The 14,340-nt window shown below is 53.0% G+C and overlaps 1 protein-coding gene and 1 long non-coding RNA gene across 3 annotated transcripts in view; one reads left to right on the forward strand and one right to left on the reverse strand.

Moving 5' to 3' along the window:
* The window catches only part of KRT16 (keratin 16), a 24,487-nt gene extending 16,773 nt beyond the window's left edge, over positions 1–7,714 (forward strand). The window contains exons 1-8 of one of the 2 annotated variants that reach the window (XM_006094969.3): positions 4,773–5,398; positions 5,866–5,948; positions 6,092–6,248; positions 6,336–6,497; positions 6,589–6,714; positions 6,970–7,190; positions 7,298–7,353; positions 7,472–7,714. In XM_006094969.3, the coding sequence (XP_006095031.1) occupies positions 4,874–5,398; positions 5,866–5,948; positions 6,092–6,248; positions 6,336–6,497; positions 6,589–6,714; positions 6,970–7,190; positions 7,298–7,353; positions 7,472–7,563 (1,422 nt within the window). In that variant the 5' untranslated portion in view covers positions 4,773–4,873 and the 3' untranslated portion in view covers positions 7,564–7,714. Of the gene's footprint in view, positions 1–4,772; positions 5,399–5,865; positions 5,949–6,091; positions 6,249–6,335; positions 6,498–6,588; positions 6,715–6,969; positions 7,191–7,297; positions 7,354–7,471 lie in introns of those variants that run through there. The other variant, XM_023759042.1, reaches the window with a different exon arrangement.
* Positions 717–4,676, reverse strand: LOC106698195. The gene is made up of 2 exons (XR_001349474.2): positions 1,701–4,676; positions 717–1,396 (listed from the first exon to the last, which is right to left on the reverse strand). It is a non-coding gene; the product is annotated as an uncharacterized LOC106698195 (long non-coding RNA).
* Positions 7,715–14,340: the final 6,626 nt, after the last annotated feature.

A 14,340-nucleotide genomic window follows, 5' to 3' on the forward strand; every position in this document is an offset into this window, starting at 1 on the left:
CGTGGTAGCCAGCCCCTGAGACTGCCTCCACCATGCTGCCTGCCCTGGGAGGGGAACCATAGTCAGTACACTGCCCACCGTACTGCCCCGCTCTGTGCCTGGGTCTGCATGGGGACCGGGGGAAGCAAGAGACACCAGCCCTGGCCTGCAGGGACCCAAGGGACCCTAGCCTAGGAGGGTGAGCACAGCACAGTGGTGGGCTGACAATACGCCCTTTGCCCTTATGCATTGTGGGCCTCCTGTGCCATCCATGCTGTGGATGGCTGAGGAGAACATTGGGACCAGAGCCAGGACAGTTCTCCCACCAGGCACAGGGCTCAGGCTGTAGCCAACATTGACCCAGCCATGGGCTTCCCTGAGGGTTGTGTAGACCATTGTGAGGGGCTGTGACAGCCCCTGCCCTTAGAAGGGGGGCATCAAACACGGGTGAGCTTGGCATTCAGATTCACCCAGATCCTGGGACCAGTCATGGGGCCAGCGCCTGAGTCAGGGACATTTGTTCACCCCCAGAGAGCCTGCCCCACCCCCTGTAGGCCCCTCACCCTATCACAGCTGAGCACACAGTACTGGGATTGTCTCTGCCCCCAGTCCTTCCAAATGGTATGCCCTCGGGGTTTCTCTTGTTTTTGTTGTTGTTCATTTGTTTGTTTTTGCATATCAATGCACATAGTAGGAGCTTTATAAATATCTGTGAATAAATGCAACATGGCCACCAGTCTGTGCTAGGTGCTTTATTTATTTCGCCTCTAACATGCCTGTGAAGTAGGAGAAGAAAACTGAGGCCCAGAGAGGCACAAAGACTTGTCCAGTATCTGGTCCCTGCTTGCCTGGCTCCAGACTGCTCTGTCCTGGCTCATCCAGCCTCTTCTCTCTTCATCCTCCCCCGGAGCCCATGGATCTGGCTGCCACCAGGAGCTGAGGGCCCTGCAGCCCCCTCTTCTCTTTCCTCAGGCTCCCTGGGGCCTCCTTCCCCTGCTGTTCCCCCCCCAAGTCTGGCTGGTTACCAGAAAGAAAACAGTCCTAGCACCTGCCTTGTCCTGCTGATGCTGTGCAGTGGGCTGATGCTGATGCAGTGTGCTGATGCTGTGCAGTGGGCTGATGCTGATGCAGTAGGCAGATGTTGATGCAGTGGGCTGATGATGCAGTGGGTTGTTGATGTTGATGCAGTGTGCTGATGCTGTGCAGTGGGCTGATGCTGATGCAGTAGGCAGATGTTGATGCAGTGGGCTGATGATGCAGTGGGTTGTTGATGTTGATGCAGTGTGCTGATGCTGGTGCAGTGGGCTGATGCTATGCAGTGTGCTGATGCTGGTGCAGTGGGCTGATGCTGGGCAGTGTGCTGGAGCAGGGCCCAGGGATCTGGATAGGATGCTGGTGATCAGTCAGGTTTGTGAATCTGGCAAGTGGAGGCGTGGCATTGGCAAATAATATTTCCTGGCCAACTCTGGAATGGGACGGCCCCAGGAGAGAGGAATGAGGCGAACCCACTGCCTGGAGGTGCTCTGTGCCCACCCGGCCTGGTGATTCTGGTGTTTGGCAATCTTGGGGCTGGTGTAATGGAGGAAATGCTCCCCACTCCTTCTCTGCCAACTCAGACGTCTGAGGCCCAGCTGGAGCCACCGCGGGTTCAGCCATCTTCCCACGAGGATCTCAGAGGCAGCCCCTCCGTTACCGCTGGGCTGAGAGCTGGTGACACTCACCCAGCTGCATCCTGAGGGCAGAGCATCTCAGGGTTTCCTGCACTCGGTGCTATTCCCACCTCAGTGTTCTCCCGGGTCAAATCATAAGGTCCAAGGTCAGAGACTATGTCACATCTCCCCCACCCCCTGCGCCCCCAATGCCGGGCATGTGGTGGGTGCTTGGTCTGTGGTGTGACTGAGTGGTTCGATGGGCTGGTCAGCAACTTTATTCCTGCAGCTTCTCAGCCCAGGCAGCTCCCTGGACCTTCAGCGCTGGGCCTGTGTGCACCCCTCCCTGCACCTGCAGGGATGGGGGAGGGAAGGTGATCCAATTAGAAAGGAGGTGGAGGCTGTGCTGGGGACCAAGAGGGAAAGCTCCCAGAGCCGGGTTCGAGTCCCTGCTCCTCGGCCTCCATGCTGTGTAACCTGGGAAAAGTCTCTCACTCTCTTTGATGGGAGCTTGGTGGCCTGTGGTGACCTCAAAGGTCATTTCCAGTTCTGAGGGTGATGAGTCTGTAGTCGGCCCTGACCTCCAGGCCCACCCTGACACCTGGGATGGTAGGATTTTTTTTTGTCCAAAATTCCAAGGCCCCTTTACCCATTTGCGGGGTGTGGGGAGGGAGGGAGCATCTCCCAGGCTTAGTCCTAAAGGCGTGTGCTGGGCCCCAGCTCTGCTAATACCACTGGGCCCTGTGCCCACAAGCCAATGACTGACGGAGCACCATGCTGCTGTGGCAAAGCCTGGCTCTGCTGAGGCAGAGAGTTTCAAGGTGGTATCGCCCAGCAGAGCTCAGGCTGAGGCAGGCCCTCTCTGCTCCTCACCTTGACAGAGGCACTTCCGAGCAAGGGCAGTGGCCAGCTCTGTGGGTCACCCCTCAGACCACCCCGAGGAGGCCTCTGACTTTGGGTATAGACCCTCCCAATCCTGCCTCCAGCCCTTGGGCCGAGGTCATGCCCACTGTGGGCAGAGCTCCTTCCAGGGAGGAGGCTGAGCCTAGACACGCCTTGGTCCCTGCCTCTAAGACACTGTGGGAGAGTGGGGTTGTTAGGGGCAGACATAGAACAGTGGGTCCTCGCGATAGCTGTAAGACACATTAATCATGCTCTGTTATTCGCGATTGTTCTGTTCTGATTAGAGAAAGCACATTCTGACCTGGCTGAGAGTTGTATGCCCCGGGACATGGGAGTCAACCTCGGAATGCGTCCATTCCTCTCTTCCAGAGCTGCCTATCATCATGGAAAGTTTAACAAGCTTGTTGCCAAAACAATCTGGTCCTGGAGGTGCCCTCCCTTTGCGACCACCAGCCTGCATTGCCTGTAACCTGTAACCGTTACACTATACCTTGCCCGCTTCCCCATCTCTGTCATTCCTACTTTCCCAGGTAATCTTTGTCCTTCTTCCCCGTATAAGCATATGGAGGGGTGCAGAGCAGATTTTCATGGATGGCCTGCTGCTCTCCCATACTGCCGGCAGTATTGGAATAAACACTCATACATGATCCAACCCTGGGCCTGCTCCATTGGCTCAAGTAGTGACAGGCAGCCTGGACCCGTTCCTTGTCCGGTTTCAGAGATGGCCTGAGCTCGGTTCTAGTTCCAGGCTAGTGACTTTAGGGGAATCGCCCCCTCTCTTGGTTTCCCTCTACTTCACAGGATGAGTTCAAGACAAAGATGTATGTTGGGGATGCATAGAGAGAGTGGCGCAGGATGGTGGAAAGGGCTCAAGCTGGACAAACGGACAGACAGGGGTTCCAACCTCAGCTCCCCATTGACTAGGGTCTTGGGGAGCCCCCTTATCCTCCCAGCTCCCTGTCTGTGAACTAGTGGCAGGAACAGGCCCCCCCCCCCCCAGGGAACTGTGTGGCACATTAGGGCACTCTATACAACACCTGAGCGTGGCAGGTGACCAGAGAGCCACCTTCCCACCTCTCTCAACGGAATAAGAGAGCCCAGCTAGGAATCTGTGGACACTTGAGAGAAAACTGCTGGGAACTGAGCCCTGGATACAGTGTGGGGTCTCGAAAGCCCATGGTGTGGTCAGGGGTCCCTCATGGCACTGGTAGCAGGACAGGGACCCCCTCCCATCACCGTGTATAGTGGGTCCCAGTGATTAGGTGGAGCAATGTATTCGAGGTGGGTTGCTCAGAAGTACAGAGAAAAGGGCAGGGGTGTGAGAGGGAGGTGCCGGGAAGAGGTGGGCTTGAGGGGGTAGGTGAGGGGCATCTGTGCTGGCAAAAAGGGTGGGGGGCTGAAGGAGCTGGCGAGGGTCAGAGCTGGCCATCGGGGAGGGGCCAGAGGGGTCCTTCATGCATGTTCCTCTGTGGCTGGTGGTGTGTCCTCCCCTTTTGCAGATAGAAACCCCTGGGGCTCAGAGGACTGCCTATGCCATGCAGCTTATAAGGGGCAGAGCCGGGGTTGAAGCTGCCACCTGGCCAGCTCCACGGGGCGGGCTGGTTCCATGGTGCACACCACTTCTGGGGGTCCTAGGGGCTCAAAGGCAGCCTCCAGGAGAGAGAGAGAGAGATCGAGTCTGTGGAACTAGAAGGGACTCCAAGACCACCCAGCCCAGCCTGGTCACTTTGCTGAGGGGAAACAGGCCCAGAGAGGGCAGGTGAGGGGTCTCAGGTCACACAGTGAGCGAGGCAGAGCCAGGCCAGGAACCAGCTCTCCTGCCAAGAGCCAGGCGTGTAGATCCCCACTGCTGCATCCCAAGGGGGACCTGGGACGGCATGGCTGAGGCTGTCCCCGTGGGGCAGGGAGTCTTCAACGGGCTGACTCACCGCCCGGGGACGCAGCCGACACAAAGCCACCTGGGCCAAGGCCCTGCTGTCCCCTCGGGCTCCGGGAACAGGAGCCGATTCCTGCCGCCCAGCCTGAGTCACCACCGACCGGCTTTTGTGTGTGTTTTCTCTCGGGCCCCACACCCCCAAAGCTGGGTGGGAACTCCGAGCAGCACAGCAAAGTGAGTCGACCCCGGGCTGAGTAATCCGGAGCGGGGAGTTGGACGGGACCTGGAGTGATGAAATCCGGAGGGGAACCCGGAGTCAGCAGTTGGGAGGGCCCCGCCTTCCCAGGGACATATAAAGGTGCCCAGGCTCCAGGAGCCCAGCATCCTCCCCGCCTTCCTGAGCACCTCTCTCTCGCTTCTCTCTGCCGATTCACTCGCTCACTCACTCACCTCCCTCCTCGGCACCATGACCACCTGCAGCCGCCAGTTCTCCTCCTCCGGCTCCATGAAGGGCTCCTGTGGCATTGGCGGTGGCTCCAGCCGCATGTCCTCCGTCCTGGGCGGAGGGTCCTGCCGGGCCTCCAACGCCTTCGGGGGCATGTCCTCCTCCCGCTACTCCTCCGGGGGGGCCTGCGGGCTGGGAGGCGGCTATGGCGGTGGCTTCAGCAGCAGCAGCTATGGTGGAGGCCTGGGTAGTGGCTTTGGCGGAGGCCTGGGTGGTGGCTTTGGAGGAGGATATGGTGGTGGTTTTGGCGGTGGCTTCGGTGCTAGCATCGGGGGTGGCGATGGCGGCCTCCTCTCCGGCAATGAGAAGTTCACCATGCAGAACCTCAACGACCGCCTGGCCTCCTACCTGGACAAGGTGCGCGCCCTGGAGGACGCCAACGCCGACCTGGAGGTCAAGATCCGTGACTGGTACCAGAGGCAGCGGCCCAGTGAAGTCAAGGACTACAGCCACTACTTCAAGACCATCGAGGACCTCAGGAACAAGGTGGGTGGGCCAGGTGGGTGGCTCTGGTGGGTGGAGCATTGAGTGAGGTCATGGCTGCAGTGGCTCTTAGAAAACCACTTGCTAGCATCTCCATTTTACAAACAGGGAGACCGCGGCTGGCCTGGGGGCAGTGGCCCAGGGCCACTCAGAGAGTTGGTGGCCGGGGGTCCTTTTTCAGCATCTAGGTGTCTGATCTGGGCCTGGGACCCTGACTCTCTTATTTCCCTGCATGCTCAGCTTCTCTCAGACTCGGGCCCAGGATGGGGTGATAGGAGAGGTGGGTGCATCCCCTACACACCCTGAGCTGGGTGGGAAGGCACCCCAGGCTGGCTGGAGAAGCATAGGGCCTGACCTGCCAGCCAGGAAAGCCCCAAATGTGGGGATACTTCCCTCTCCCCTCTGTATCCTTTGCCCCTGAGCAGCAGGATCTTGTTAACGCGGCCTCCCGCCCTTCGCCCCCTCTGCAGATCATTACAGCCACCATTGAGAATGCTCAGCCCATTCTGCAGATTGACAATGCCAGGCTGGCAGCTGACGACTTCAGGACCAAGTGAGTCTCTTGGTGGCTGGGCTGAGGGCCGAAAGCAGAGAGCAGGGGGTGAACAGTGGGGCTCTCTGTCCAGGGGGACCAGCAGGGCTTGAGCCTCAGAGGCCTCATGGATGCAACCTGATGCCCTGACCTCTGTCCGCCAGGTATGAGCATGAGCTGGCCCTGCGCCAGACCGTGGAGGCCGACATCAACGGCCTGCGCCGGGTGCTGGACGAGCTGACCCTGGCCAGGGCCGACCTGGAGATGCAGATCGAGAGCCTGAAGGAGGAGCTGGCCTACCTGAGGAAGAACCACGAGGAGGTGAGGTGGCTGCTGGCATTGTTGGTGGGAGGCTGGGTCAGTGGGGTATAGATGCTGAGCTGACTCCCTCTCGCCACCCCTTCCTAGGAGATGCTTGCCCTGCGGGGTCAGACTGGCGGGGACATCAACGTGGAGATGAATGCTGCCCCCGGTGTGGACCTGAGCCGCATCCTGAATGAGATGCGAGACCAGTATGAGCAGATGGCAGAGAAGAACCGCCGAGACGCCGAGGCCTGGTTCCTGAGCAAGGTGGGGCTGGGCCCTCAGCCCTCCTGCGGGACTTCCCAGCCGGGGGGCCGCTGGAGTGCCTCACACCTTCTGCTCTTTTTTCCCATCTCAGACCGACGAGCTGAACAAAGAAGTGGCCTCCAACAGCCAGATGGTGCAGAGTAACCGCAGCGAGGTGACCGAGCTCCGGAGGGTGCTCCAGGGCCTGGAGATCGAACTGCAGTCCCAGCTCAGCATGGTATGAAAACCCCCCCCCCCCCCCCCAGCCCCCAAGTCACAATACAGTTCCACCTCTCTTTCCCCAAGAGTGGGGCTGAAGGGATCCTTGTACCCACTATATAGATGGAGAAATGAAGGCCTAGAATGGTGGAATAACTTTTCTCCATGTTGTCTGACCCACCCGTAGCCCATGCACCTCCCAGAAAAAATGCCCAGAGACCTGTAGGGGCAGGAGTGACCACCTCCAATGACTCTCTTGTTCTCTCACAAAAAGAAAGCATCCCTGGAAGGCAGCCTGGAGGAGAACAAAGGCCGCTACTGCATGCAGGTGTCCCAGATCCAGGGGATGATCGGCAGCGTGGAGGAGCAGCTGGCCCAGCTGCGCTGTGAGATGGAGCAGCAGAGCCAGGAGTACCAGATCCTGCTGGACGTGAAGACCCGGCTGGAGCAGGAGATCGCCACCTACCGCCGCCTGCTGGAGGGAGAGGATGCCCAGTGAGTGCCTGCCCCTGCACCCCCTCCCCTCAGTCCTACTCCATAGACCCTTCTGCCCCCCTGCTGCTCCCAGCACCTCTGACTGCTCTGCCTTTTCTCCCCCACAGTCTCTCCTCCTCTCAGCACACGTCATCATCCAGCCAATCCTATTCTTCCCGAGATGGTAAGACTCCTGAGGGTCCCTGGCATTTCAGAGCCTCCAGCGCCCACCCCCCGTTTTCCCTGCGTGGGGCCAGCTGAGCTCCCAGAGTCCTTCTCACCTCATCTCTTCTCTCCCACAGCCGTGTCCTCCCCCTCCGGCCGCCAGACTCGACCCCTCCTCAAGGAGCAGGGCTCCTCAAGCTTCAGCCAGGGCCAGAGCTCCAAGCACTGAGCTGCCTCTCCCAGAACTTCCTGCCCGCCCACCGGCCTCACCCCCGGAAGGCCTGGGTCAGGCCTCTGTTCTCCCAGCGCAAGTCCCAGCTGTCTCCCCTTCCTCTCCGCCGGTGATGGGCTAATAAAGCTGACTTTCTGGTTGATGCAAACATGTGTGGTCTCTGTCCTTGAATGGTTGAGAAGGGAGTTGAAGGTGACGCCCAGGGGCCTTCTGGGACTCAGTCTGAGGGATACGAGAAAGAGCGAAGCTCGGAGGGGTTTGTAGGGTCTTCCCCGAAGACCTCCATGCCATCGTGGGAGTGGGAGGTGAGAGACAGGGTGGGAAGGAGCGCCCACATGCCAACAGACACCAGGCGAGGCATCTTACAGAGGTTCTTTCCTTAGACCTTCCTAGCAACTCTGTGACCTGGGTGTGGTCACAGACACAACCCTGGGGTTCAGAGAGGTTAAGTCACTTGCATGAAGTCACGCTGATAGTGACAGGATTGAGGTTCCCAGCCAGGTCTGTCTGGCTACAATGTCCATCCATGACAGTTTTACCAAGACCTTTGAGGAATTCACACGCAATACAGAACATTACAAAATAGACTGTTAAGGTAACAGGATGGCCCCAGGGAAGATGACGCCACAGATAATCATCACCCCAGCTTCTCAGGGCCCATCTTGGCGAGCCTTTCTTTTATACCACCCTGTCCCATTCGGTATTTTTACCACAGACTCAACGCTTGAGCTCTGAGCTTGATCCCTTGTCTCCTCACCTTTGCACACAATGGTTTTTCTGTTGGACGGTGGAAGGGTGAGACTCTGCCTTGAGGAGAGTGCTCATGGTTAGAGCCTTTCTTCTCCCCACCTGCTCCTCCTCATCACCCCATCAACTCCTTCCTTTCCCCCTTTCCCCTCAGCCTGTACATTTTGTGCTGATGAGCTCCCTGGGAAATATTTCTTCTTCATTCCCCAAACCACTGCCCCATTCAGACCTGCTTCCTCTCTCCCTAGAACTGGCTACAGCCTACTCACCAGGGCCCCGTGCTATCCATCTCTCCCACCCCCATTTCTGCCCAGCGATCTTCTAACAAGAATGTGGTCAAGATGAGGAATAAGGATGTGATCAGGACTCCTCTGCTTAACCACTCATGATGTTCCTTTTCCCCTTCGATGCTTGGCGCTTCCTTCTCTCCCTGCTTTGCCTCCGTTCCGCCCTTCCCTGCCCTGTACTCGTGAGTCAACCATACCTGGCTAATTGCATTGTCCCACGCCTCTCACTTGCTGTGGATGCCTTCCATATTTTAAAAAATTTAATCAAACAAATCAAGGTTATGGTGTGTATAACAGAATAAAACCTTTTCAGTCTGCAGGCTGGCGCTATATCCACTGAGCCAAACCGGTTAGGGCTAGAATAAAACCTTTTATAAAAAAAAGAGCCATTCCCCCCAAAAAGGAAAAAAAAAAGAGCCATCCCAGTTTGTGTCACAGACCTCCATTCCCACCTCCCACTTTCTTAGCTGTTACTTTTGGCATTTGCCCCCTTATTTTATTTTATTATGATTATTTTTTAATCCTCACTTGAGGACATGCTTAGAGAGAAGAAAGGGTGGAGAGAGAGAGAGAGAAAGAGAGAGAGAGAGAGAGAGAGAGAGAGAGAGAGAGAGAGAGAGAGAAACATCAATTGGTTGCCTTCCATACATGCCCAACCGGGGATCAAACCCACAACCCAGGTATGTGCCCTGACTGGGAATCGAACCAGCAACCTTTAGGTGCACAGGACGATGCTCAACCCTCCTTATTTTTAGACAACAGGCTTAGACGAGCATTTCTTGATTTTTTTTAAGTTTTAGCGTTTAATGCTTGACTTCCTGCTATGAAGGATGGGGACTTACTAAGCTCTCTTATACAGCATTGCATCCCACTTCTTCCTCACTTTCCTTTTCCCCCCATCTTCTCAATATATTCATATTTTCATTAGATAAATGTTTAATGTTTATATTATTATGACTATTTAAATACTAGTCATAGTCAAATCATATTTTATACTATATTAAATTTCCTTGGATTAAATATCAATTTGTTTAGGTTTTCTATGTACCTATCACTAACTTATTCTCTCATTCACTGTTGGAAGTATAAGTCTCCTCTTCATATGTTGAACACTGCCTATTCCATCAATTTCATCTTTTCAAAGATGACCCTTCTGGAGCCCTCTGTCCTCCTGCTTCAGTCTGTCTGTTTGCTCTCTAGGCCTGATGTCACCCTGGAATCTCTCTTCACTGTCATCTGGGGGTCTCTTCTTTCTGTGTTGCATCCCTTGTTTCCTGGATCCCATGTCTTCCTTTTTCTTTTTCTTTTCCCCCCTTCATTTTAGTGAAGCACATTTTCTAGTATTTTCTGAGAAAGAATTCATAGCACTTTTATGCCTGAAAATATGGTTAATCAACCCTCACTACCCTCACTCTTGACTGATAGTTGGGCAGGGTATGGAATACTAGTCTGGAAATAATTTTCCCTCAGCATTTGGAAGGTATTGTTACACTGTTTCCTGGCATCTCAATAGTATTGCTGTTAAGTCTAATGCTATTTTGATTATAGATTCTTCATACAATCCCATGCCTATCCCTTTCCCCAGGACTTTTGGGTTCTTCCCTTTCTTTCTAGCAGCTGAAATATCACATGTTGTGTCTTCACCTATAGGACTGGGCACTTGGCAGAATCTTTCAATGTGGAAACCCATGCTTTTCGGTTCTGGGAGATTTTCTTGAATATTTATTTGATGATTTCCTCTCCTCCATTTTCTCTCCTCCATTTTCTCTCCTCCATTTTCTCTGCTTGTAGAGACAAGACATAAACCCTTTGGCCCGGCCAGTGTGGCTCAGTGGTTGAGCATTGACCTATGAACCAGGAGGTCACAGTTTGATTCCTGATCAGGGCACATGCCCAGGTTGCGGGCTGGATCCCTATTGGGGGGCATGCAGGAGGCAGCTGATCAATGATTCTCTGTCATCATTGATGTTTCTATCTCTCTCCCCCTCTCCCTTCCTCTCTGAAATCAAGAAAAATATATTAAACAAAGAAATAAACAAAAACAACCCATAAACCCCTTTGAAGAAGTACAACCTCAAAGCAGAAATGTGAGTTTCTCCTTTAATAAGGGAACCTGCTTTTCCATCCAGAAATGCCTTGATGCCTGGATTCCTCAAACAAGATTTAAGTCCCAAATCAGACTGCAATTTGCCTGTGGCTGGCCTTCCCCACTTCCTGAGATCCTGGTGCTGAGGTGAGGAGGTTGAGTGGCTCTCGAATGTTCCTTGTAACTTGTCTACTTCGAACACGCCCTCAGATTCTTTATGCTTGACTTAATGTCAAGGTTTGTGAAATATTGTTTCAGATAACTGCGTAAAGTGCTGAAACAATGGCCCGAGTGAGAATTAATGATAGCCTGTAAAGTATATCTGCTGATGTAAATGAATTAGTGCTAAGCTTGTAAGCTTCTGCTTTCTTTGGGCCCATTGTTCTTGAGAGCTATAAAAAGCATAGCATGCCTCCTTGTCTCTGAGATAAGGGATTTCTTGTTTGCCTTCCCACTGCGGTAGGTCAGGTCGGTCTTCTGATGACTCCCTGAAACAAACAGGGATGACGCTTTCTGTGTTGCTTGTCCCCACAGCCCTTAGGCAGCGCCCAGCCCCTAAGGGACACTCATAAATGTTGGTGGAGTCAAACCAGGGGTTTGGTGTAGAAGCCGCTGTTCTTGCTGGTCTCCACGAAACCTTCCTAGAAGCAAATTTCTTGAGAACAGGCTTCTTTGGCTTCCATGTGCTTCTCGTCATGTTGGTACCAGGCTGCCACTGGGGTTGGTATTGAGGAGCTTCTGTGGAAGAGACAGCAATGGAGGGACAGAGTCCGGTCTGTGAGAGCTGAGGCTCTGAGCACCCGGAGCTCTTTGTCGGGCTGGCCTTCCAGATAAAGTGTGTGATCACCACCGCGGGCTGATGTAGCTTTGCGTCCTCTCTTCCCCCAACTGTCCAGGACTCCTGAAGGGCTTTGAGTGAACTTGGGGCGGGGGGGTGGAGAAGGGGGAGAGGTTAAAGCAAAGATGGCTATTTAGGGGAGTCCATTTCAAAGTTGGCTCCCTGCTAACTCATTGCTGGGATCCCAGCATCTGTCTTCCCCATGATCATGATATTGTTGCACATAAAACAGATATGTTTTGGTCCTTCCAGTCTTTATCTGCCATGTGAAGAGTGTGATAACATAAATGGGAAATGGAAAAAATATACATTCATTCATTGTTCCATCCCCTGGGTTTTTCCTCTCCCAGGCTCTTCTCTGGCCCCGTTATGTGTGAGTTCATGGCAAAGGTGAGTTTCAAAGACCTAAGGGGCTTCATGATTAGATGAATAACTTCAAAGAAATAAAAGACCAGCATAAAAGACGCAAGTGCCATTATTCATATGGGACTGAAAATGGAAAACAAAGTGACCACCCATCAGTACTGTACAGTAGAGTCAATAGGGGTCCACTCATACCATAAAATATTCAGCCACCATCACAACCATACATTGGAGCTATGTCAGAAGAGATTCCTGAGGGTCCGGGGGAGAGGGGAATACAGGATGCAGGAAAGCACACGTAGGATATTGATCTCACGTGTGAATAAATAAAACCAGTCTCCCGATTATGTAAGTGCATTGTGTGTGTGTGTGTGTGTGTGTGTGTGTGTGTAATTACACAAACACCCAAGATATGAAAGGGTATGCATGAAGTTCTTAGCATGGGTTACCTCAGGGCTAGGGTGGGAGGCTGATGTGAGTGAAGGGGGAGTAGGGGGAGGAGTGGAATTCAGAAAACACAGGAAAGGAAAAAGGCGGGCACACACATTTATGCATATACGTGCAATTGTGTATGTGTCTACATGGACAAAGAAAAAAAACAAAAATATTTAAAGCCAAAGAATCAGTTAATTTGTTGAATATCACATTGACTTCCTAGTTAGAAACAGATCGCACACATTAACATCCTAGACTGCCAATTTCATAGAGCTATATAATAGATTTTCATCGTCTTAATAATCTTCCAGTGTACAGTTCAGCAGTGTTAAATGTATGAACATTGTCGTGCAATAGGTCTCTAGGGCTTTTTTATCTTGCAGGGTTGAAACTCTATTCCCATTAAACACCAATTTCCTCTTCTCCTTCCCCCAGTCCTTGGTAACCAGCTTTTTCTACTTTCTGTTTCTATAATTTTGACCGCTTTAGGTACTTCATAGGAGTGGAATCGTATAGTAGTTGTCCTTTTTTGCTTAGCACAGTGTCCTCTAGGTTTATCTATGTTGGTTAGTATGTAGCACCATAAAAGAGATCTAATTCACTTTGTATTTAGATAACAGTATGACAACACAAGTCAAAAGTGATACCCAGAAGAAAAGCACTAAAATGAAAGCAGGATCACAGTCCCTTGCAGAAGGTAGTGCGAAATAGTAGCGGGAGGCAAGAGGCCGCCCTGGTGTTGAGCTCTGAGCACGGCGTTGGGCCCATTCCTTCATTTCTCTGCATCTCAGTTACCCATCTCTCAATGTTGGGTACTAGTATCTACCTGAGAGGGCTCATGTGAGCATTAAAGGAGATGAAATGTATACAGCAGGCACCCAGTTAATGTTTGCTCACTCTTTCCCTCTCCGTTTCACAGTTTTCGCAGCAGCCTGGCCTGCACGACCTCATTTGATTCTTGCAGCTGTGTTTCTGGCCTGTCAAAGCTGAGCTGGCTCTCTGCCACGACTCCCACCTGTCTCCCCACACTGCATCCTCCCGTTTTATAGGTGAGGGTGCTTAGGCTCGGGGAGGTTGAGCGGCTGCCCGAGGGTGCATGGCTGGCAGGTGAGGTGTCAGAACACCCATGTGGGTCAGACCCCTGGCCTGGTGTGACTTGCTCTGGTCACGGAGAAGGCGAGTTCTTGCAGGAGCTCAGAGAACTCAGCTGGGCCCACTTTGAGGCTGCTCTGGGCCAGGTGTGCTGGCTCTGGGTGGGGGCTACAGTGACCAATCAAGGGCTGCCCTGGTCTTAAAGGAGACACTGACTTCCAGCACCTAGGCAGGGAACGGCCCTCTTCGTTCTCCTTCTCCCAGAGGTGCCTCTGGTGGGTGCAGGGTGGGCTGTGCTTACCAAATCCAAGCTCCCCCCCCCCAACCCCCCTGCCAGCCCCATCTTGGCTGATGCCTGCCCTCCTCTTCCTCCTCCTCTCAGAGAAAGGCAGTGGGGTGTTTACGTCATGGAAGTGGTAAGTGCTCAAATCGGGGCTTGATGGATTGTCTAGAACAGTGATGGCGAACCTTTTGAGCTCGGCGTGTCAGCATTTTGAAAAACCCTAACTTAACTCTGGTGCCGTGTCACATATAGAAATTTGTTGATATTTGCAACCATAGTAAAACAAAGACTTATATTTTTGATATTTATTTTATATATTTAAATGCCATTTAACAAAGAAAAATCAACCAAAAAAATGAGTTCGCGTGTCACCTCTGACACGTGTGTCATAGGTTCGCCATCACTGGCTCTAGAATCAAGAAAGCCTAGACTGCAATGTTTTAAGAAAAAAATACTTATTGATTTTTTTTTTTGCTGTCTTGAGGGCTTTATTTATTTATTTTTAATAATTACTGTTGAAAGTATTACATATGTCCCCTTTTCCCCTATTAACTCCTTCCATCCTGTCCCCGCCCCCACCCCAGGCCTTCAGCATCCTATTGTCCGTGTCCATGGGCCATGCATACATGCATACAAGGTCTTC

Source organism: Myotis lucifugus, unplaced genomic scaffold (assembly GCF_000147115.1).
Source record: "Myotis lucifugus unplaced genomic scaffold, Myoluc2.0 scaffold_146, whole genome shotgun sequence".
NCBI lineage: Eukaryota > Metazoa > Chordata > Mammalia > Chiroptera > Vespertilionidae > Myotis > Myotis lucifugus.